The 24,158-nt window shown below is 37.3% G+C and overlaps 2 protein-coding genes across 2 annotated transcripts in view; both read left to right on the top strand.

The window, feature by feature from the left end:
• Positions 1–817: 817 nt before the first annotated feature.
• Positions 818–11,676, top strand: LOC127633540 (nuclear prelamin A recognition factor-like). Its single transcript, XM_052112712.1, has 12 exons — positions 818–1,075; positions 1,661–1,731; positions 2,786–2,851; positions 3,027–3,164; positions 3,262–3,394; positions 4,801–4,935; positions 6,515–6,633; positions 6,737–6,866; positions 7,118–7,190; positions 7,393–7,530; positions 7,684–7,841; positions 10,558–11,676. Exons 2-12 carry the CDS (start codon positions 1,675–1,677, stop codon positions 10,806–10,808), a joined length of 1,398 nt encoding a protein of 465 aa, XP_051968672.1. The 5' UTR covers positions 818–1,075; positions 1,661–1,674; the 3' UTR covers positions 10,809–11,676.
• A 4,494-nt stretch (positions 11,677–16,170) lies between these two features.
• LOC127633304 (Na(+)/H(+) exchange regulatory cofactor NHE-RF1-like) overlaps positions 16,171–24,158 on the top strand; it is a 31,335-nt gene continuing 23,347 nt past the window's right edge. Inside the window, exon 1 of the mRNA XM_052112319.1 lies at positions 16,171–16,794. Within this exon, the coding sequence (XP_051968279.1) occupies positions 16,339–16,794 (456 nt within the window). The 5' untranslated portion in view covers positions 16,171–16,338. The remainder of the gene's footprint in view (positions 16,795–24,158) is intronic.

Here is a 24,158-nt window from a genome sequence, read left to right as displayed (position 1 = left end):
TTTGATGAAGTCTATTCCCCCTATGTTTCCCTTTGTTGAAGTCTGTTCCCCTATGTTTCCCCTTTGTTGAAGTCTGTTCCCCCTATGTTTCCCCTTTGATGAAGTTTGTTCCCCCTATGTTTCCCTTTGTTGAAGTTTGTTCCCCCTGTTTCCCCTTTGTTGAAGTCTGTTCCCCCTATGTTTCCCCTTTGTTGAAGTCTGTTCCCCCTATGTTTCCCCTTTGATGAAGTTTGTTCCCCCTATGTTTCCCATTGTTGAAGTCTGTTCCCCCTATGTTTCCCCTTTGATGAAGTCTGTTCCCCCTATGTTTCCCCTATGGCGCTACGGGGAACCCTAACCGGAAACATAGGGGGAACCGACTTCGACACAACACCGGTTAACGACCCCTAGAGGAAGACAACGCTGTGCAGTTATTTTAGCATTTTAACCAGAATAGCTTGGAAACAGTATGCAAAGGAAAGCAAACGCGTCGCAAATTAAAGGGTTTACATCATTATTACCAGTCAACCCATGCCTATAAACCTATGCTTAGTCAAGTCGACATTTATTCATAAAGCACATTTAAAAACAACAAAAGTGCTGTACAATCCTGATACACAATGGAAACACACATGCTTAGTCTAAACTGTGCTTCATATGACGTCCACATTAAATATAATTTTGGTCCATAACGTCAAAGCAGTCCATACTTGCTGATATACAACATAGATATATGCTGCAAATAATTCATTTTAGTAAGGCACGCATTGTTTTGTCCGCCCAGGGGGAGTTGAAACTGGAGTTACTGATTCACGCATGCGTGCTGGTCGACGCAAGGACAATGGAGTCGGTTGCACCGGTGTCAAGGTGTACTGTGTTCCTTCTCCCGCGAGTCTGGCCCATTCGGATCAATGAGAGTTGCGAAACGGATGACTCTATGCACATCAGTGTTATATCACCGCCATGCGATCATCTCTGCGCTGTTTTCTGATGACCAGTTGCCGCATTCATGTGTCAATAGAGAAGTTCCTGCTGTAAAGACTCACTGCTGCGTCTCCTGGGTTCCCTTTAAACAACAAGGTTTCATGTGTTTTATGTAAGTTTGGTGGGCTATGTGTGTATTTCAGTTATTTATGATGTATTTAGTTTTACTCAAGCACTCGTCGTTGTTCGATCTTGGGCAGTTTCTTCAGTATATGTCACGGGTTATCTAAGGAAAGGGAAGGTTTCGAACTTAATTTCCCTTCTCAGCGATTTATGTATGTCTCGTAAGCGGTTCTGTGCCTCTGTAATTTGTTTATTATCTGATTACATACTGAGAAAGTTAATGTAATCCAGCTGCTTCGCCTGTGATTATGCACAAAAGCATGAAAGTTCCTCAAAACAATAATTAGGTGAAATTGAATAGACCAGGTTCTGGGAACCTGAAATTATCACAATTTCCTAAGAATGGATCATTATTTGAATGTTTGATGGTAATAATGGGCTTCAATGTAACTATTTGATTTTACTAACGCTCATCTTTATTTTAAACCTGTTTTTTTTGTGTGGTGTCATATATAAGCTGGCCACCCAGAATGCTCTATTGGTACAGAAAGCTTGTGAATACAGTACAGTGCTGACAGTGTTATTATCTCTCATTTAACATGGAATGAGTTTTGGTTCTGAACTTGCTTTTCAGGAGTTGCTAATACAATGTCTGAAGTCAGTATTGGATGGAAAAAGGAAAAGTGTGAGAATTGCACTAAGCAGGTAATATATTCATGTAATTTCATTTAAAATGAACGTATACGCATGCTACTTTTGGTGTTATGGCCCCTTTAACTTAGACTTATGAATAAAAACCTGTTGGTTATAAAAGGTCATTCAAAATTATCTTAAACATGTTACATTTTTAGTTGTTTTTACTGAAAATTAGGGGTGGGTATTTTAGAGTATTTTTGTAGTCCTATACACCATATTCCATATAAAATGTATGTTGTTTTATTAACAAAAGTTGCCAAGAATGGTTTAAAAACAAGCTAACTTCAACATACTATGCTTTTATGAACAATATGTATTAATATAAATGAAAAAAGATAATACAAAACTTTTGCACTCATTAGTGTAATGCACATATGGAAACTCTGGAGTCTACATAAAGGCTATACTTGAAAAACTCTACGTAAAGGATATCAAAAGTTTTTGTTCACGTGTTTTATTCCGAAAAACAAGTACTGAAAGTTGGCTTTTTAGAAAATGTGCTCCACTGGTGCAGGTTCAATGGGAAAGTACAGTATAATTATGTGTTATAATTATGTCAAATATCCAAAGGAAGTCAGTCTGTGATATTCAAGTAGTGTTTTTATATTTTTTTTTTTATGTATTTTTATTATGTTCTCCTTTTTTGCCCCAATTTGGGATTCCCAATGCACTCTTAAGTCCTCGTGGTGGCATAGTGACTTGCCTCATTCGGGGTGGCGGAGGACGAATTTACTCGCTGAGCTACTCAGTCCCCCCAATTAGTGTTTATAATAGTAAAATAGCTGGTGCAGAACAAATAATCGATTACTCGTACACATCCCTAAAATCTCTCTCTCTCTCTCTCTCTCTCTCTCTCTCTCTCTCTCTCTCTCTCTCTCTCTCTCTATATATATATATATAGATATATATATATAGATATATATATATAGATAGATATGGTGGTACCTGGATTGACTGAAAGTCTGGTTAGGGGGTCCTAGGATCCGTAAAGTTTGGAAACTCTTAGTAAAAACTGAAACTTTTACTAATTGTTGCTTATTTTGCCTTCACTCCAAATCTTCAGTGCAACAAGAAGCAGAGTGGTGAAGGTATAAACTTACTGCAAGAGAAAGGTGTTGTCAGTGGAGAGGTATTTTTCTTTGTATATAATGTCTTGTGTCACAATTTAATACAGCAGAGCCTTGATTATTGAATATAATAAGCTGCATTTAGCATCTGTTGTTTTGTTTGTTTTGAGTATGAATGAAAAATCATTTTGTTTTGAACGTGTTGATGTGGGTAATCTGATACGCTGTTTTCCTCAGGTGAGAGAGACTAGCTCAGTTCAGCAGGTGTTGCTGAGTGCATGTCTGTCTTGTGAAGGCTGCGTATCGGAGGACGAAGGCCAGAAAATCTCTCAACAAAATCTGGATGAAATGAATCATGTGCTTGCCCTTAATAAGGTAGAGACAACCTAAAATTGCCCAGAATTTTGTATCAGACTTTGGAGAGAATTTTCTTTGTTCTATGTGGAAGTTTCTTATGTTTATTTTTTGGCAGAAATGTGACACTTCAAAGCACAAAGTTCTGGTGGTGTCCTTGTGTCCCCAGTCGCTGCCCTTTTTTGCAGTTAAATTTAACCTTGATGTTTCGGCGGCTGCACAGAAACTCTGTGGCTTCCTAAAGAGTGTGGGTAAGTCTGGGCTGCAGGCTTGACTGGAAATCACTTAAAGGGAAAGTTCACCCACAAATGACAAGTCATTGTTGTTCCAAACCTGTATAACTTTGCTTTCTTCAGTTTTGAAGAATGTTGAATGCTGTTCTTTCTCATAGAGTGAAAGTAATTGGTGACTGAGGTTGACATTCTGCCTAATATTTCCTTTGTGTTTGGTGGAAGAAAGTTAGTCATATGTGTTTGGAATGACCATGAAGGTGATTAAATGGTGACAGAATGTTTATTTTTGAGTAAACTTTTATTTTAATTATTTGTGTGGTGGTTTTGCCTTCACCTCCTACACTGTTTTACTGCTTTTAACCCTTAAATGCATGGAGTTTGGCGAACATTATAACATACCTCGTATCTTTAGTGACCCGGCACTTATATCTATCACAAATGGATCTACAAAATGCCCAGATTGAGTAAAACTTCCAAAGCATTTTTAAAATAACTAGGAAAAAATTCAAGATATGTTCATTTTAGATGTTTTATTTTTCATTTATCAAAGAGATGATGCAACAAATGATAGAACAGTATTCATTTCTTCCAATCTGAAATTTTATTAGACTCAACTGGGTGTCAAACACTGCGCTACACTTAAGCTACACAGAAGTTATACACATGTATTTTCTCAGGCAGTTTTGAGTCTAAAGAAACTCACAGATTTTCAGTATTACACCCATGTCAATAGCCTTATCATACTGTTCATGTGTTACACTTGCTATAGTTTAGATACATGTTGCTGCTTCTTTAAATATCAATTTCAAATTTAAATCAAGTCAATCAATGATACAACAGTGACACCTTGAGTAACAAATAACATGTACCCGTATAACATGAATGTGTACACACATACTGATAATTCACAACAAATGCACAGAAAATCAACATGTTTTACTAGTAATTTCTTTGAATATGGCACTTGTCTTTTAATAAAGAAGAAAGAGATAACCTATGATAGTTAACTTAAAATAGATGTGAAATTATAATATAAATATGATTTATAGAATTGGAAGTATATATTGCAACACAATTACATATCTTAGGCCAGTTGAGACCCTTTTGGACACTTTTTGTAATTTAACCATTAGGAAAAAAGCTTTTTGTTGTTAGATGATTTAATAGAGAAAGTTTGAGGAATACTAAAGAAGTGGGGGCATTACTACAACAAATGGATGTTTTAAAGGAGGTGGAATAAGGTCCCGGTTCAATAAAGACCCAAAGTATGCATTTAATGGCTTACTGAATCAAGATTGTCCCATAGGAAAATATTTGCCATATCCAATGCAAAGCTGATAATCATCCTACATATTTGCACATATATTATGAAGATATTTTATATTTTGTTGTGTTTTAAAAGTCTCTTTCATCTTTATCCTTAGGGGTCCATTATGTCTTTGACACTACGGTAGCCGCTAGTTTTAGTATTTTGGAAAGCCAGAGAGAATTTGTTCAGCGTTACCGCCGTAAACATCATGATGCCAACGCCATGCCAATGTTCACTTCTTCATGTCCAGGTAAGAACATCATGATAACCACTGAAGCTCAGTTCTACCTTTAACATGCATCACAAGGTCCCATCCTTACAGAAAGCACTTGAACATCCACAATGGTATTAAAATTGCAACATGTAGAGATACTTTACCAAATATTTCCCTTTTTCATCAAATTTAAAATGCTTTAAAAGGTTGTGGATGGTTGTGCAATGTTAGAAGTGGCATCCATCCTGCAATATAAATAGCCTTATAATTTTACATTTAAATGTATGCGTTTGGCATAAAGAAACTTTCAGTACATTTAAAGTCTGCATTTTAATCATTTTTGTGTTCCCTGGAAATCGAACCTTTGGCGTTGGTAGTGCATTGCTCTACCAGTAGAACACCATTAGAAACAGTGTTTTCCTATCTTTCACTTTTTTTTCAGAAGTTGGTGACAGTTTATTGATTGTTTCCCTTTCATCTACTCCCTAACCCTTTGTCTAAAGCTCTTGCATTTTTGTTTTTGAAACATGCTGTCTTTTAATGTAGATAAGAGCCAAATGTGGGGTGCAGTTTTGTGTTAAATGTGGTTTGTGTGTGAATGGGTGTGACTGTGTTAGATAGCCATAGCATTCTGCAGCTGTGTGATAGATGATCATAGGCAGCCCCATGCCCCTTCATGCACTTTTCACCACTTTCATTTTTACTTTTTTCCTCTGAGCAAAGAATGCATGATTTCCTTTTTATCACAGATGAATACTAACTAAGCTAATGCCTTTATAGACGTAGCCTGAGTTGTTTAACTGTGTTTAAGCAAACACACGCACATACGAATGTGCACAGGCACACTCATCAGTCAACCAATACTACAGAGACTACTGTATAACATCGACTACCGAGGTGGCTGGCATGACAAAGATATAAAGATGGGTTTTTATCCAATGTAATAGAAACTTAACAAGGCAGTTTCACATAACACGGGACCTGACAACTGGTAAAATTCCGTGTGGCGTTTGTGCAGCCAAGACGGTGCACGCATTGCGTTTTCATCGTGGTTAAAAACTTAAAATCAAGAACTTAATTGAGTCAAGTTACCACACGAGTTCTAATCCAGGGCGTGCTAAGTGACTCCAGCCAGGTCTCTTAAGCAACCATAGTGGCCCGGTTGCTAGGGTGGGTATAGTCACATGGGTTAACCTCCTCGTGATCACTATAATGTGGTTCTCGCTCTTGGTGGGGCATGTGGTGATTTGTGCGTGAATGCTGCAGAGTATAGTGTGAAGCCTCCACACGCGCTATGTCTCCATGGTAATGCGCTGAAGCCACGTGATAAAATACATGGATTGACTGTCTCAGACGAGGAGGCAACTGATATTTGTCCTCCGCCACCCGGATTGAGGTGAGTCACTCGCCACCACGAGGACTTTGAGCACATTGGGAATTCGGCATTCCAAATTGGGGAGAAAAGAGTAGAAAAAAAACTGCATATCGAATTAAAAATAGTATTAATATTGGATAAGTCTTTTTGGCGTAATGTATCTGCACATGTAGGCTTCTGTAGTCTCTTGTTGACCATGCAGTGTTGTCAGCTTGAATGTGTGTGTGTTTTTGTGTACAGGATGGATCCGCTATGCAGAGCGTGTTCTTGGCAGCTTGGTCAAGCCACACATCTGCACAGCCAGGTCACCTCAACCGATCATGGGTTCCTTGGTCAAAGACTTTTTTGCAAGACAACAGGTGAGGGGTGGAAACCTGTAGACCATTTTCAGCATTTAAAAATACTTTCTTAATCATCTCCAGTTATGGTTGACTGAGTGACTATGGGGTTGTGTTTTTGTAGAAGCTGTCCCCTGATCAGGTTTTCCATGTGGTGGTGGCTCCCTGCTTTGATAAGAAGCTGGAAGCTGTGAGAGAGGAATTCTACAACAGCATTCTAGAGACCAGAGATGTTGACTGTGTGCTTACATCAGGTAAGGCCTTTTAAGAAGATGCCTTTTAAGATAAGTTAACAGATAACTGGGCCACAGGTTTAGACCAAAACAGTTCAGATTTGTTTTTTAATTGGCATGTATTTCTCTGTTGTATCTGGCTATTGCCTTCTTAGAAATAAGCAACTTGTATTATATTCGACTGTCTAGAAGCAGTTACAACAGGTTTATGTGGAGTGTGTTTTGGTGATCTTTGTACTCTTGAAATGACATTAAAGATTGTTTTGGTTTAGGAGAGATTCTCCTGTTGATGGAACAAAGCAAAGTTACTGCAGAGGAAGTGGACTCTGCTCCTTTGGATCATGTGTAAGTTAAATCGGCACCATTATATTGGGGTAAACAGAAGAAACATTCCAATGGCTCTGCAGTTTTAACCTATTACAACAAAAGCGATCATGCAAACGGCAGATCATTTAACAACTAAAGAGGCCCTAAAATAACATTTAAAGAGGGAAATTGTGATAGATTAGAATCCTGTAAGTTATGTGTGTGTATGTTCATGTGATAGATTTGGTGAGAGCAGTGACCCAGGCATGATCAGGCATGAAGGTCGTGGATCTGAAGGTTTTCTGGAACACATTTTCAAACATGCTGCCAAAGAGCTCTTTGGCCTAGATGTCCAAGAGATTGTGTACAAGACACTCAGGTGACAGACAGACTGTTTGGTTTTTGATGGTTATGCTATGAATGGATAATAAAATATTCCATATACTAAATAGTTGCAAATATGTAATTATAACAAGCTAATAAACATTATGTTGCATGTTGGTGCACGCAATTCTTGCTTTACTCCTGTTAGGAATAGAGACTTCCAGGAGGTGGCGCTAGAGCGTGATGGAGAGACCCTCCTTCAGTTTGCTGCAGTCTATGGCTTCCGGAACATACAGACACTAGTGCACAGAATGAGGAAAGGAAAAGTTCCCTACCAGCTAGTGGAGGTGCTCTCCTGCCCTGGAGGTATGAAATCAGCTTGAAAAATGATACATAATGATCTGTGAAATGTAAAATAATTTTACATGTCCATTTATTTAGCAGACGCTTTTATCCAAAGTGACTCACAAATGAGGAATACAACAACATGAGTCAGCAATCAAAGCAAAAATATCTTTGCATATAATTTACTATGGTTCGAATTATATTATATATTAAATCTAGTTTAAAACACTTGTGTCATGTTCTCAGAAATGTAATCTTTGTTTATCCTTAGGGGTCCATTATGTCTTTGACACTACGGTAGCCGCTAGTTTTTGTATTTTGGAAAGCCAGAGAGAATTTGTTCAGCATTACCGCCGTAAACATCATGATGCCAATGCTTTTTATAGCATATTTATTTATTTATTTATTTATTTATTTTTAATTTCTGAGTAGAAAATATCAAGAGGTTTTCTCAGGGTTACACCACATGACCTGAACAAAATGTGCTTTTTCAATAAAATGTCAAATTAAATATAATTTTATTTAAAACTGTACACTCAGTCTTGAGGGTCTAAAGGTGTCCGCTCTTTTATTGTTTTTATGGTCAACATAAACCTAAATGTTGGTTACGTCCAATTACTTTTATTTGGTGGACAAAAGCATTTTTTTAAATATTTTGACGTTTTTTACTGTCTCTGGACACCACATTTAAGAAATATCAATATGACATTTATAGTCAGAAATTAAAAATATGCTCATCATAGAAGAGGTGTATTGAAGTTAATGGTTTGTTTGAATTGCATTTGTTTTTATGTATTTTTTTTCTGGACAAAAAAAGAGCATGACATCATTAACCCTTAGAACACGTGGCCATAATATGCACCTGTTACCCTCAGTTATTGTATTTTAAGATGAATTTTGTGAAAAGAATACAGGTTATGATCAGGGAAAAAAATTCTAGATTGCACGCCCACTGTCACAGACATGCATTTTTGTACTCCAGTATCCGAACTAAACGAAGTTTGGTCTGTTTCTATGAAAGATGCTTAAAAAGTTTGTTCTACTCACAAAAGGGTTTTATAGGCGAAACCCTGAAAATAGTTTCTATTAAAAACATGTACATGTTGTAACTGTACACTCGTCATAGCATTATCTTGCATTATGTTCTCTTCTTTTTAATGAAAGACTAAATATTTTCTTGAACTGTTCTTTTGGCCATTTTTGAAAGTGACAATGCAAACTTGCCTTTCCTTCAGTGGTGTAACTTTGATGTGAACACTAGAAAGGACAAGTCAACCCATCGCTAAACTCAACGATTTCCGACAACCAATGTATTTTCACAGTAGATAGAGAGAGAGCTTGCGTGCTCAAGGTTGCCAGATTGCGTTACTAAATCGTCGCCCTGCCAGAATATATCCAAACTGTGCAAGTTCGAGATTTAATTCACCTGTAGAAATCTGGCAACCTCACACTTCGAAATAAACTTTGACTGGCTAATCGCCCTTATTTAAAGTCTGCTATTTATCAAATGTAGAAAATTCTGTATTTTACTTGCATGATTAGAGCTAATACATAACACAACTGATCTAAAGGGGGATGCTTATTATATTTCTTGCAACAAGGGGATGCCATTCCTGCATCCCCTCTCAACCCAAGTTCTGTATATAAGAATATATCTTTTTCAGCTCTGCTTTTCTCTGCGGCCACATCATCTGCTTTACTAACAAGAATGACATTATATGCTAAACTTTTTGTACAAAGATGATTTTCATATAGTCAGATTAATTTTCCTCATTGCACCAGTAGCTTCTCTCTTAATGACTAAAATCCATTGCGAGCAAAATTACAGTTCAGCACGCCATTAGGCAGAAATACAACAGTCGTACATGAATGTCAGAGACTGTGAAAAGGCTGTTAAAGTGCGTCACTCAAACCTTGATTTTTGCTCTTATTTATTTATTTGTGGTAATCAACATTATGACACAAATGCTGTCAGTTGAGTTTAACTTGTATTGAAACTATATTCACCTATTCTATCTTAAAGGAATATTTTGGGTTCAATGCAAGTTAAGCTCAATTGACAGCATTTTTGGCATAATGTTGATTTACCATAAAAATAAATTGTCTAATTTCTCCTTTTCTTTAAAAAAAGCCAAAATCCAGGTTACAGTGAGGTACTTACAATGGAAGTGAATGTGGCCAATCTGCAGAGGGTTTCAAGGCAGAAATGTGAAGCTTATAATTGATGCTTCTGTTAAAACTCTTGTTATTTGAGCTGTAAAGTTGTTTAAATTGTCATTTTTACACTATTTTAGGGTTTATTGACATTAAATCATCATGGCAACAAAGTTGTAAAATTGGCTATTGCTTTTAACAAAAAAATCTAAATCACACTAAAATCATGTTTACATTTTGTTTATGTCTTGTGACTATACTTTTGGAAAAGTTCCAAAATTGGCTCTCATATACTTCCATTTTAAGTGCATTTTTTCAGTTTTTTTTTAAGAAAAGGAGGGGCAATTCAAAATACATTTTTGTGGTAATTAACATATGCCATAAATGATGTCGATTGAGTTTAACATGTATTGAACCCGGAATTCTTTAATATGCAGATACAATTACAAGTAATATATAAGTAATGATTGTTAGGTTGATTCCCAGCTGGGGGACTTTTTGCCAATTGTTTGAAAGCAATTATTTTGCCGCTCAGCTTTAAACGTACCTTTTTAGAATACAAAAACATTTCTCTGACAATCAGGTTGTTTAAGTGGGCGAGGACAAGCTGAAGGAGAGGGAGGCAGACCTGACCGCGCTCTTGTTCAGCAAATGGAAGAGTCCTACTGCAGCTTGCCTGTCCGACTGCCTGAATCCAATCCAGAGGTCCAGCGCCTCTACCAGGACTGGCTGGATGGCCACGACTCCCCACATGCTCAGCAATGTCTCCACACTCAGTACAAGAACCACTCACAGCCCCCCTCTCACATATCGAGTCCTGCCATTCAGTGGTGATTGGAAGGGGCCATTCTTTTATTTAGCATATCTGGAGCCAAGTTCGGCATTTCAAGCTTCAAGACTGTCTTTTAGCGATGTGGCATGTATTTGAGGCTTTCTGGGGTCACGTGGACTGCAATTTGTCTGCAGTAAAAGTTAAATGAAGGACCAAACTGGCTTTCTGTACTATACAGTGATTCAGACTGCTTTACTAATGAGAAAATTTGCATTTATTAAAGGGATAATTTTTACTAAAATTTAAATTCTGTCATTTACTCAACGTCATGTTGTTCCACACCTGTATTACTTTTTTGTCTTCTAAGTCACAATTCACTTCCATTGTATTGAAAAAAGAGCAGTGTTCTCTTTCTCCAAAATGTCTCTTCTTGTGTTCCACAGAAGAAAGTAAGTCATTTGGAATAAGATGACGGTGAGTCAATGATGGCAGAATTTTATGTTTGGGTGAATTATCCCTTTAACTATTTTTCTCTCTTACATTGCAGCTAAATGGATGTTTTGACAACCAATCATCATAGAGGAAAAGTATGATTAAAAGGACTATAGCAATAACACAGGACTTTGTCTTCATCATGATAAACAACTGTATGACTATTGCCATTAATCACTGGAACCTATTCATATGTACTGAAGGAATTAGCTCTGTGAATTTTGTATGAATATCATATCATAAAGATTCAGAGGCAAAACAACATTAGAGGAAACTAATACATGGTGCTAAATGGATTAAAATAATAAATTAAAGCTTCATAAATCTGATTGCATTAAAAATGCATGAACTCATCTTAACAGACTGGCAGTGATTTTTGTCATTTAGTTCATTACTAACAACTCAAGTGCTTTCTGGTATATTAGTTTGTAGTTGTATTATAGTACCTGTCAAAAGTAACACAAATAAAGTATTAGAATTATGCTGTGACCAAAAAAGTTTAAACATTGAAACGCTCTTTTATTTGAGATTTTTCAAAGTAGCCACCCTTAACCTTTATAACAGCTTTGCACAAATTTGGCATACTCTCAAGCAACTTCACGAGGTGCCACCTGGAATGCCCTTGGAAGAAATTCCCATGTATGCTGGGCATTTGTTGGCTGCTTGTGCAAAAATGTAAAATATCTCATCATTTACACATCCTTATGCCATCCCAGATGTATATGACTCTGCTGAACACAAAGATTTTTAGAAAAACATCTATGCTCTGTTGTTCCGTTCAATGCAAGTGAATGACGGCCAGAACTTTGAAGCTCCAAAAAGCACATAAAGGCAGCATAGAAATAATCCATAAGAATCTAGTGTTCTTCAGAAGCGATATGATAAGTGTGTGTGAGAAACTCTAGATCAATATTTAAAGTGATTAAAGGTACATGCAGAATTGTAAGGCAAATGCAGATGTCACATTGAGATGCAGAGGACACATATATTCAGACATAATAGGAAGAAAGCATTGTGAATGCACATTCAGTTCAGTGTGTGTGCACGAGACGACACGTTCGTTCAGACGAGGGAGTGAAGCAATGTGAAGACACATGCAGACTAGGGGTGGGAATCACAAGATAACTGGTGATGCGATACATTATCGATATTTTGGTAACTATACGATATTATTGCGATTTATTTTTGGTGTATTCCGATTCGAAACTATGATATATTGCAATATTTCACTGATTGTTTCTCATTCGTCTTCATAGGATTTAAGAAAACTGTTTCCAAATCACAAATTGCATTGTTAAATTAATATAAAAGTGTCAGTTTACAAAAAAAGGCTGGTTTATTTCCAAATATCTATGTACAATGCAAAGCCGTAAGCATATAAGACCATAATGACTCCATATTTTTGTGGTTTGGTCAATGTAGCCTCAAAAGGTTAGCCTATTTAATATGATACTAACAGTTTTATCAAAATACCTCAGTTAATGTTATTACTGTAAAAGCATAATAATTTTTAGTAAGGGAGGGTGATTATGTGTAAAGCATGATAACAGCTCCTTCTAAGGTACTGTTGAATTACTAGAACAATTTGGCAAAAAGAAAAAAATTTCCCATCACCCCAATATTAATGTGGAAAAATGTAAATAATAATATTGATATTTGGTGAGCAAATATTGATACAATATCACAAGGAAAAATATCAAGATACTTGATAGATTTTTTTTTCCCCCTACCTCTAATGCAGGTGCCATGTTTAGTGAAACAAGTCATATTTTTGAGCCCAAAGAGATGCCATAATCAAGAGAGACCTTTCATAATGTGTCAATTAACTTCTGGATAGGACACAGTGTGACTGGTTGCCTTAAGCCTTTTCCATCTCTCTGAGTATTCTGGTTCAAAGAATTAAGGCTGGGCATAGGAATGCATTTATTCTTCAACTTCAAACTCTTCATGTTTTGTAATTTCTGTTCTCATGGCTTCTGTACAGCTGTGTTGTGTTCTGTTGTTACAATCACTGTGACAGACTGTTTTTTCAATTAACAAAACAAGTTTTCATTGAATGCCCTATCTCGTGAGCAGGTGCAGCACAGCTGCTTTCGTGCAGTCTCATGATAAATGCGTACAGGAGAGCAAATGTCGTCAAGATTTTCAAAAAATAATAAATTATATTTCAGTTTTTCTAACCACACCTTATTGTTTGCCTTAAGACAAAGGCATGAGTCACATTGAATAATTTATTATACTTCTTGAAGCTTGAAGAGATGGTCACCATAAACTGCCATTGTATGACATCATTGAGCAGATCATATTTTCAAAATGTCTCCCTTTTTGTACCGAAAATTGAAAGTCATATTGTTTTAAAACAAGTGGAGGGCGAGTATATAATGCATGCATTTTCATTATTGGGTGAACTATCGCTTCAAGCTCTTTTTAAAATATAAATTATCCTCCCTGCCCAGTAGGTGGCGATATGCACAAAGAATGTGAATAGCCAAAAACTAAAGAAGAACGTGTAAATGAAAGTGTACATTAATTTATAGGTAAAAAGGACATAAATATTGATCTGGTTCTCACTCGTACCTTATCATATCGCTTCAGAAGATATAGATTTAACCACTGGAGTTGAATGGATTACTTTTGTGCTTTTTTGAGCTTTAAAGTTCTGGCCACTATTCACTTGCATTGAATGGACCAACAGAGCTGAGATATTTTCCTAAAAAACTTTGTTCAGATGAAGAAAAAACGTATACACATCTGGGATGGCATGAGAGTGAATGATGAGAGAATGTCATTCTGGTCCATTTAAAAAATTTAAATAAAACACTGGTGCAGTTTTGTGAAGAGCCCCTAACACATCAGAACACTCAGAACACATCACTAAATCAGTGGAATCTTCAACCAAAGAAACAGGCAGATGTGGAATCAGTGACCTCAATACACTAAAAAGACTGCATATTCCTAAAATCATATAATTGTTTCTGGTCACCATGTGTTACCCATTGCTATACACTGTGGTGAACACTGTTTCAAATGTAGGCTGTTCTGCAACACGATTATTAGAGTCTGTCACAATACGGTTGTGTTGTAATGGCATCAAACTTGCTACCGTGTGTGTTTTAGAATCAGCCTACAGCCATTATGAATGAAAACAAAAGCTATTTGAGAGATATTTTTTTTCATGATGATTTTTTTATGAGATTGTATCATGTTTCAGGAGATTACATTTGGGAAAGTAGATAAACGTGAGGATAAATGAAGTGTTATTGCTCAGATTGAGCAATCTTGCCTCATTGCCCAAACGTGCACGCACTTCCTTGCTTAATCAACTGTGAGCCATTAACCAATGCGGTGAATAACACACACAGGTCTCGAGCCAGTCACCGGAGGTAGTTTCATCAAAAGAACTTCCTATTGTCTTTTTCAGTCTGTCACTATTCACACAGTAGACAAAAAACATGTCATTACTACAAAGCTTTTCTTTATAAAGAAAATGTTTTGAAGTTTGACATTTAGAAGACCGAATCCATTTCAGGACAATACAGCAACTATTTGGGGGGGTGTTTCTCTTAACTTGGATGAGCAATGTGAAACATGCAGATAATATCTGCAAGGGAATCCCAGAGTATTTATCTTTTTATTGTGCAATCTATGATGGAAGGAAGCAAAATGTAGCCTATGGCAAATCACATTAGTGTGTGAGAAGTTACCTAAATGGAAAACTTAATTAGGGCTGGAAATATACACCTAATCATAGCACGTATTTTCTACGAGGTCAGATGATATATCTGTTAATAATGATGTTGCTTACTGATTCAAGTTGTACAGCCTAAACTACAGAAGCATATCAGGCAAAATATATGCAATCATTTTGTTGGCCCTATGTCATGGAACTCCAGATATTTTCCACGTCCTGTTACATTCCCGAATTAATGTCAGAACTGTCTGGAGAAAAATTACATTTTCCCAAATTACCTGAAGAGAAAAATTCATGTTCATGACTTGAGAACATAACTTTTAAAAGCAATAACAAATCTAAACATTGTGATAGTTTAAGTTTTGGTAATTGTATTTATAATTTGCCATTTGATACTTCTTACATATGTCATCTTAAAAAAACACACACACAAAAAAACAATTCATGTTTAAATCTCGATTTTATATTCGTGATAGCTGACGTGTGAGCCACATACACCGATCAGCCATAACATTAAAACCACCTGCTTAATATTGTGTATGTACCCCTCCTGCGGCCAAAAATGAATGGCAAGACTGGTTCCAACTGACAAAGTCTACGGGAACTCAGATAACCTCTCTGTACAATAGTTTCTCAGAATGCCATACTTGGGTTGGCGCTGATTTGGTGACACGAGGAGTACCTACACAATATTAGGCAGGTGGTTTTAATGTTGTGGCTTATCGGTGTATAGTAACACTTTACAATATGTTTCCATTAGTTATACATTAGGTATCATGAACAAACAATGAGCAATATATTTTTTACAGCATTTATTCATCTTAATTAATGTTAGTTAATATAAATACAGTTAATTGTTATGTCATAGTGCATATTGCAAATAATGCTGACAAATACAACTTTTGATTTAAAAAAATATATTAGTATATGTTGTAATTAACATTAACCAAGACTAATAAAAGCTGTAAAAGTATAGTTCATTGTTATTTAATGTAAAAAAAAAAGATCTCTAATGTTAACAAATGGAACCTTATTGTAAAGCGTTACCGAAAATGTAACAAAGACGCTCGCTCAAACGTGTTTTAATGATTGGCCAATTCATCTGTCAGTCTTATGAACACCACGCCCCCTGTATGTTAGCCAACGCATCTCGGAGTATGACATTCAAGTGACTGACAGGTGAAAGTTCCAATCATCGAGCGTTTGATACGTAGGCGGACCCGCGAAGCCCTGAGTGGGTCCTCATCAGTGAAAACTGCGATTTGATTTGTAACAGAGTCGCAACACAGGGAAGACTTACGGTAGACGCGGAGCGTTTCGTTTCTACTTATATCTAGTTTGTGCCTGTTACTTTCTCTTTAGCCCAGTTGCTGTTTTGTGTGTCTTTGAAACTCTGAAAGTTATACGAAATGTCCAGCACCCTCAGGCCAAGGCTGTGTGGTTTAGTTAAAGGGGACAACGGCTATGGTTTCCATCTCCACGGCGAAAAGGGCAAGCTCGGTCAGTTCATAAGGCATGTGGAGCCCGATTCCCCGGCCGCCGAAGCGGGTCTGCAGCCCGGGGACAAACTTGCGTTCGTTAACGGGGAGAGTGTGGAGGACGAGAGGCATCAACATGTGGTGTCCCGCATACAAGCGGTCTCGGGCAAACTCGAACTCATCGTGGTGGATGCAGAGACCGCAGAACTGCTTCAGAAGCATAACTTGAAGTGCCAGAAAGAGTATGTGACTGATGGGATACCGATACCGAGCAGCGCTGGATCGGACCATGAAGATGAGGTGAAGATCGGGACGTCACGAGAATCGACCCCCGTCACTGAGACAAACGGGGACATAAGCTTGCAGAGATTGAGCGTGAGCTCCAAGGTTGGTAGCCTACAACTAAAACAATATATTTAAAAGTAAGTTTTCATTACTTAAAAGTTGATTATGTATCTTATAACGGGTTAGATGGTTCATCTGAACACGTGCGTCATTGGACAGGTGTCTTGGACCCAGAACATAAGTAATGCGCAAAATGTGGGTGTTTCTCACGAAACATGTGTAAAATGTGTTTAAGGGTCCTGGAGATAATATCACAATGCAATCCATGCATAATGTAGCCTACTAATTAATATATTCCCAGCAGAGCATTAGATGACCATCAACAGCAAAGCTAATTTGCCATCATACAAATGAAAAATCATCTAAAATTAACTTTGAATGACTTCCTAATAATTACATTCAAGATTCTAGAAGGCTTTCTGAAGTTCCATTGCACACACATTCTTTGACCACGAACCACTGTTGTGGATGTGCCTACAAGATTTACAGGTGTGCTGCTCCTGAAATGTGGGGGCACATTTACATGTTTTTAAACTGATTATGCTCAAGTCTCAAGTCCCACTGGTTTTCACATTGCTTCTGGTTTGACCTGACAGTCAGACATGTTTCCGGTGTCTGAAGCTTTTTGTGTGACAATACAGTTTCTGTTGCATACACAGTAAATGAAAGGGTACTATTTGGCTGTATTGTTAAAGGGTTTGTTCAACCAGTAATCAAGTTTCTGTAATTTACCCCCATGTCATTCCAAATCTTTCTTTCATGGACCATGAGAGGAGAAATTTTAAAGAACGTTGACTACTCTTTCCCATTAAAAGAATGTGAATAGGGACTGAGGCTGTTAGTCCTGTCTGTTCTTTTGTTTTTCATGGAAGCAAGAAAGCCATACAGGGTTAGAACAACACAAAGTGTGTCTTTGTAAATGATGACAAAATGTAAATTTTTGGGTTAACTTTCCTGTTATATGCCTGTTTGAAATTGAATATTTTTCCAACAATTGCTTTGCCTGGAAGGGAGTAAACGGTGTGACCAAATTAAATCTTTGATCACATACTTGTTATATTATCATGTATCTTTCGTAACCATTTTAAGATTACATAATCCTGTGTCGTTTATAGGTAGGTCATTAACATGGCTCTGAAGTGATACAACATTTTTATGTAATGCAGTACAAGGTCTACAGGTTATTTGTACTATCTTTGTAATAAGAATATAAAAAGCTTTAATCTTCAACCCTGTGATGTTAATCTGAAGACCTCTCCGACATACTGTCTATTTTATCATGCATTTTAAAGAATGTCCTGTTCTAAGCTTTTATTCATTGAACATTGTAAATAATTAGGAAAGAAGTGAATGTTGGTCATTTGAGGCAATACAGTGAGTTACAATGGATCCCCCCTGTTCCAAGGTAAATAAAACCAAGTGCTAAATATATGTCATAGTTTTCGTGCTTGTTTGAGTTCAGGACAAAAGCCAGCAAGGTAAGCTGACCCCAATAAAGTAACAATCCCTGCATGCCTTGGAGATCCTTAAGAAGTGAAGGGGGTTATTGTAGAGAGTTACTCTTTGTTTGGGTGCAGATGTCAGATTAGAGAGAAAGGAGCCCACGGAGAAGGATTGAGGTTGTCTTATCCTCACCTATATAACAGACCATGAGCATAACAAAACATACTGTATAACAGACACTGATGTGACGATGTGTCACATCAAGTTACTAAAGATTAAAAGTAATCATATTGTTTCAGTCACATATAGAGGTGTCAACTAAGTAATGCTCATACTTATGGTCAAGTATAAAACTTAGGTGCATAACATGTCCTGTACCTTTTGTGTTACAAACAGGAATGTTACCTCAAATTGTGTGACTTGTTGACGATGGGTGTGCTATTCATTCCTCTAACCATTCAGACTTCTTTTTGTGTGGTGGATGATAAAACAAGTCCTTTAAATCCCTTAGACTTGCATTGAAGGTGGGCCCGAGCCATATCTAGGGAGCAATATCTAGGGATCAAAATATCATAGAAATTTGGTGATGGCCTCTTTTGACTTGGGCTGGTTAACAGCTCGCAACTACCCTGAAAGCCAAAGCACAGGGCTATTTCAATTCATCGACAAGTGGGCCGGATAAAAAAAAAAAAATTGGGCATGAGGGCAAGTCAGAATATTTTATTAACGAAAAGCTTCTATCTACAGATATTGTTTTTAGTAGGCCTACAATATTTGTTCACTATGTAAATAAAACATTTGTGTCTATAATAAAATTTTTTTTATCATGATATTTACAGTAGCAGGACATTCTGAAACATTTACAGGTAACTTGAGACAAAATAAATAAATAAACAAGTGCTTTCAAAATTGGTCAATGACAGAGAGAGTAAATCAGACTAATACTAAAACAAATGTTGAACAATAAAAGTGAAGTTTGTTCAAACTTCTTGACAAAATTATTGAATAGAACTTTTCTGTTTCTTCAAACTTGTACTTGCTTTTATGCACATCATTTTAGTTCTGTAATCTCCCTATTTGGTCAAAATGATGGATAATGATTACTTGTATCACAACCTCTGAAAGCATCTATAAAACGTGGCGCTCCTGCACAAGACACTGTAAAAACATTGAGACGTGGTGCAATGTCCATCTAGAACAAGTTTACATAGGAAAACAATTAATAAACAGTGTGAACAGACACAAAATGGATTCGGTGTGAACAGCCCCTAAGACAACTGACAACCTCACATGGTCCACTGAACATTTAAAATGGGCCAGATTAGGCCTGCAGACTGTCAGTTAAATAGGCCTGCCCCTGCATCTGCATAGCATTGCCATTGCAGCCACCAATAACACTAGCATTGTGGCGGTAAGTTTAGCATGAGCCTGCATAATTTCTCCATAAAATGCTCAAATTTAAAAATTGTATATGCATTTGTCCACGATATCTTGATCCTAGCCCTTCCTTCATTACTGTAGAGGACTTCTCTGTTAAGTTTTAATAAAGTACCAGCACAGCAAAAATCAAGGTCAAATATGCAGTTTTTATGGAGCTATCGTAGTTACTCTATTACAGAATTACACACATTTTTATTACTTACTTTTCTGATTTAGTGGCATAAGCCAGAATGACTTTAATCATCATTACCTAACCCTGGCATCCCACAAAAGGCCTCTGCTTAATAATAGTTATTTAGAGTCTCTGAACAATATGGATTATAATCACATTTCTTTCCAGCAATTATCAAAGTGCTTTTGATGCCCCAGTCAGCCATGAATACTCTGTGTAATTTTCCCTTCGCCCTCCTGCGTCCTATCCTTCCTGTCTGTGATCATTCACTTGTAAAATGCCACTTTAGGGAACATCTTTGGATCAGCTATCAGTTTTACCCAGACTAAGCTTTGTTCTTTATAATTTGTGGCATATCACAAAAATTAAGCTTACAATGGATGTCAATGGAGCTCTTCCATAAACTCTAAAATACACACTGTTTCAAAAGTATAGCCAACAAGATGTAACATTATATATTTTGAAAACTAGGTCTGTGTCTACTTCTGTTAAATTTATGGTATAAATACTCTGATGTTTGACGTTACAAACATCTGAGTCATTCTCTTCATACTGTTTAGACGTGGTGTATCTCATTGAGACAAATTCCTGAGGTATCCAGGTGTGTGGGGGGGAGTGTAGAGGGTGTGTACACTTCTTTGGAAAAATATGAGCCTCTTTCCTTTCATCCTATTCTTATAAGTAGACTATGATGTTGATAACTCAATAAATTCATTGTGTGTGTGTCATGGGAGCTTTACTGTTTTGTGTGTTTGGAGTAAAGAAACCACTGTTTTCATTCAGTGCTTTATTATTTATTATGAAGAAGGGTATTAGCCTATTACTAAATGAAAGATGGAAGTGGCCTACTTTCTAACTTCACCAATATGAAATTAGCTACACTCTTTTACTGATACAATTTAAACTATAATGTTATAGTCTGTGAAAGTGGCAATCACTGGCCTTATATCCCCAGCCTTGATATTCCCATAGTATGTTTTTTAAAATGTAGTTAAATTAATCTTTGCCTTTGCTCCAAATATTTAGGCTTTACCCCCCCCCTCCTACCCTTTGAGTCTATACTAGTATGCTAATACACTATGTTGTGTATTTATGCCAGCAGTACAGTTACATCTCACACACTGTTGAGATCACCAACAAAATGGTACATTTCAAAAGTAAACCGTCACGTTGAATGCGTAACACTATGAGGGAGGGATGCTCACACATTTGAATAAACCACTTCCTTAGTTACAAGGTCGCTCTTTTCCTGCTGTGGTCTTGTTGCATTTTCAAATGGCACAAGCAATAATATAAGTGGGTAGAAATCATATCAGTGCTCACCTCACTGCTTTGCTCTTTGTGCTCTTGGTAACATTTTGCTGTCAGTTGACAGTTTTTAAATCTCTATAGGTTAATTATTGTCTGTAGAGTTTTGCAGTGCACATGTTGTATCCAAAGCCTTAGGATAGGCCTGTACATATTTGTGGTACCTTTCCTTGCTATGCTCCAAGCTATGAAAATGTATTTACTGATGCATCGCTATTCTTCATCTAACAATTCTGAATTGATCACAGTCGTAATGTTTTAATTAATTATTCTTTTTCTGGTAGATCAGAGCAGACAAATTTTAGGCCATGTTCACACAAATACCTTTTATGTTTGAAAACTATTCTTTTTCTCTATGTTGTGGCCTTCCATCCACACTGAGTTGGTGTTTTTGGCAGTGAAAACTGAGCTTTTTGTAAATGGTGTCCCAAGTGAAATTGTCATCTTCACATTGAAGTGTTGACTGGGAAAATGGATATATTTGAAAACGATGATGTATTTGTTGGCATGTGCCGAAGATGTGATCCATTCAACCAAAACAGTCAAGATTGTGGACCATGTTATAGTGGCGCTGTTGTCCCAGATATTCACTTTTTTAGCGTTGTTAAAGATAAATGTTACTTTGTACAACATTCACATTGCATTCCTTCAAAGGCGACGGGAAGTTTAATCTGAATTGGTGACCGGCGATGGAACATGAGGACAATTGCAGTTCAGACCGTACATGCAGCTGCGATTTTTCAAATGCGCAGTAAGAGGATTTAAGCATTTTCTTACGTTTCAGTGTGGACGATCAACTGTTGGACAATGCTTGAAAACGGCAGTGTGGACAGAGTGCGTTTCGAAAACTAAAAGGGCAGTTTCCAGATGTATCAGGATTAATGGAGACGTAGTCTTCGTGTAACTTATGCATAATCTTTACAATGGATTTGGCAACGAGACATCTTAAGGGATAGTTCACCCAAAAATCTAAATTCTGACATCATTTTCTCACCCTGATATTGTTCCAAAAGCCTGTATGACTGACTTTCTTGCATGTAACACAAAAGCAGATGTTAGGTAGTTTGTTAAGCCCCAGATATACGTGTTCCGGATTGCCTCGCACCTGGTTGACCATGTTGCTTTTTTGAGGATACTCTTCTGACCACGAGCAAATGCAAACATGTTTGACGCATACCCAATACAACTTCATTGTGATACTCTTTAAGTAGAGTCAATGGCCGGCACATGTGCCGACGATGTGCAAAGATGATGATCGCGTCCACGAGTCAAGAATATCTGGTCACACGGACTAGATTATGATGAAATTTACGTCACGCGTACTGTGTGGGGCGATCAGCAAGGTATGTGCCAAGTATACTTTGGCCTTTAGCCTCAGACACCATTCACTTTCAAACCATCATTCGCTTAACTGAGGTGACTGAGGCTATAATTCTGCCTTGTTCTAGAAAGCCATATGGGATTGGAACAAAATGAGGGTGTGTAAGTAATGATGTAAATCTTTTAACTTGCCAAAGGATTGTGTCCCTATGCTGTTGCTGAAATATTGAGATGCTTCGAGAATCTGACTCCCTAAATCAAAATTGAATCAACTCTTGAGGTTCCTTACGATTCCAACCCCTAATGCTTTATCTTTTTTGTTCATTTGAACAGCATTGCATCCTAAAACCATTGCCTGACGAATATTGCAGTTAACCACAGGACATCCTTGGGGGATTTTAAATAAAGCATGTTAACTTAGAAAACACCGGTTATGTTAGAGAATTTTTTTCTTTCATCATCGGTTCATGTTTTACCAACCCTACCCCCAGTCCTCCAAAAGTTGAGCAAACCAAGGACTCAGGAAGATTACGAGTTACTAAAGTGAAATATAAAGTCATTAACCTTTGTATTATTGAACTGTAGAATCTTTATAGGGCTGGTAGAGGACTTGAAGCCTGCTGTGGGTAATGAGGCGTTAGGCCTTTCCACACTTTGCTCATGACAAGCAGGTTCACTCCTGTGTCAGTTCCATAAAACATTTGTTTCCCTGAATGTTATTAAACAGAGCAAATCTATGCATGCTTGCATTCCTTTGGTGTGAACTGGTGACCATGTGTATTTTGCACATATAAAGATGAGCTCAGATTTCAATAAAGGCCGAATTACTTTTGCAGTTGTTTTGTTTTGGATTTTGTCCCCATTGTGGTGGCGAACGGTGTTTGGAAATGTCATGATGAGCTTGCATACTGCTCTGAAGGGGTGGAATAATTATGTCATAGTGGCCTAGTGAACTGTACGCACAAGTCAGGTACACAGCAGAGTTTTGGGAGTGAGTTAAAGGGTTCGTTCACGAAAATATTTACATTCTATCATCATGTTGCGATAAACCAAGATGACAACAAGAAAGGAGATGTAAGGCAGAATTACAGCCTCAGTCACCAATCACATTTATTGTCTCAAAAAGAAGATGCAATATGAATGGTGACTGAGACTAACTTACTGAGTAAAACCTCTTTTTGTGTACCATGGAAGAATGAATGCCATAATTTTAACATGTGTGTAAATGTTTTCTTTAGTAGTGAAATGGCTAAGAGCAAATGCACTCTGTTCATTGCTATCTTCTATGCTGTTGCGCTGTCCGGGACTGTTTTTTGGCTCTTTCCACAGAATAATTTGATGGACATAGACTGGCTCTCTCACTGAAACTGTGATATCAAGCAAGATGGAGGCATGGTCAGGCGTGGAGGTGATGTGGCAAATGATTCAATCCAACTGGCATTATCATGACCCTGCTGTTACCGTGCATATTTCCCGAAGAGAAAGATTACGGAATATCAGAAGCGAGTAGCGCCAACAAAGCATTATGTGGGCAAGTTCAAAGTAGCGAATCACTCTTAACAAGACAACATCTCCTCACGCAGCACCTGCAGCTTGAGAGAATGCCATAAAAACAGTCAGAATAGACACTGAAAAGACACTGACTACCACACCTGGAGTCGCAAGTTCGCATCCAGTGTCTCCAGCCAGGTCTCCTAAGCAACCAAATTGGCCCAGTTGCTAG

The sequence above is a fragment of the Xyrauchen texanus genome, chromosome 40 (assembly GCF_025860055.1).
Source record: "Xyrauchen texanus isolate HMW12.3.18 chromosome 40, RBS_HiC_50CHRs, whole genome shotgun sequence".
In the NCBI taxonomy this organism is placed as follows: domain Eukaryota; kingdom Metazoa; phylum Chordata; class Actinopteri; order Cypriniformes; family Catostomidae; genus Xyrauchen; species Xyrauchen texanus.
The sequence above is the reverse complement of the archived record's forward strand: the minus strand, read 5'-3'. Positions and strand labels throughout refer to the sequence as shown.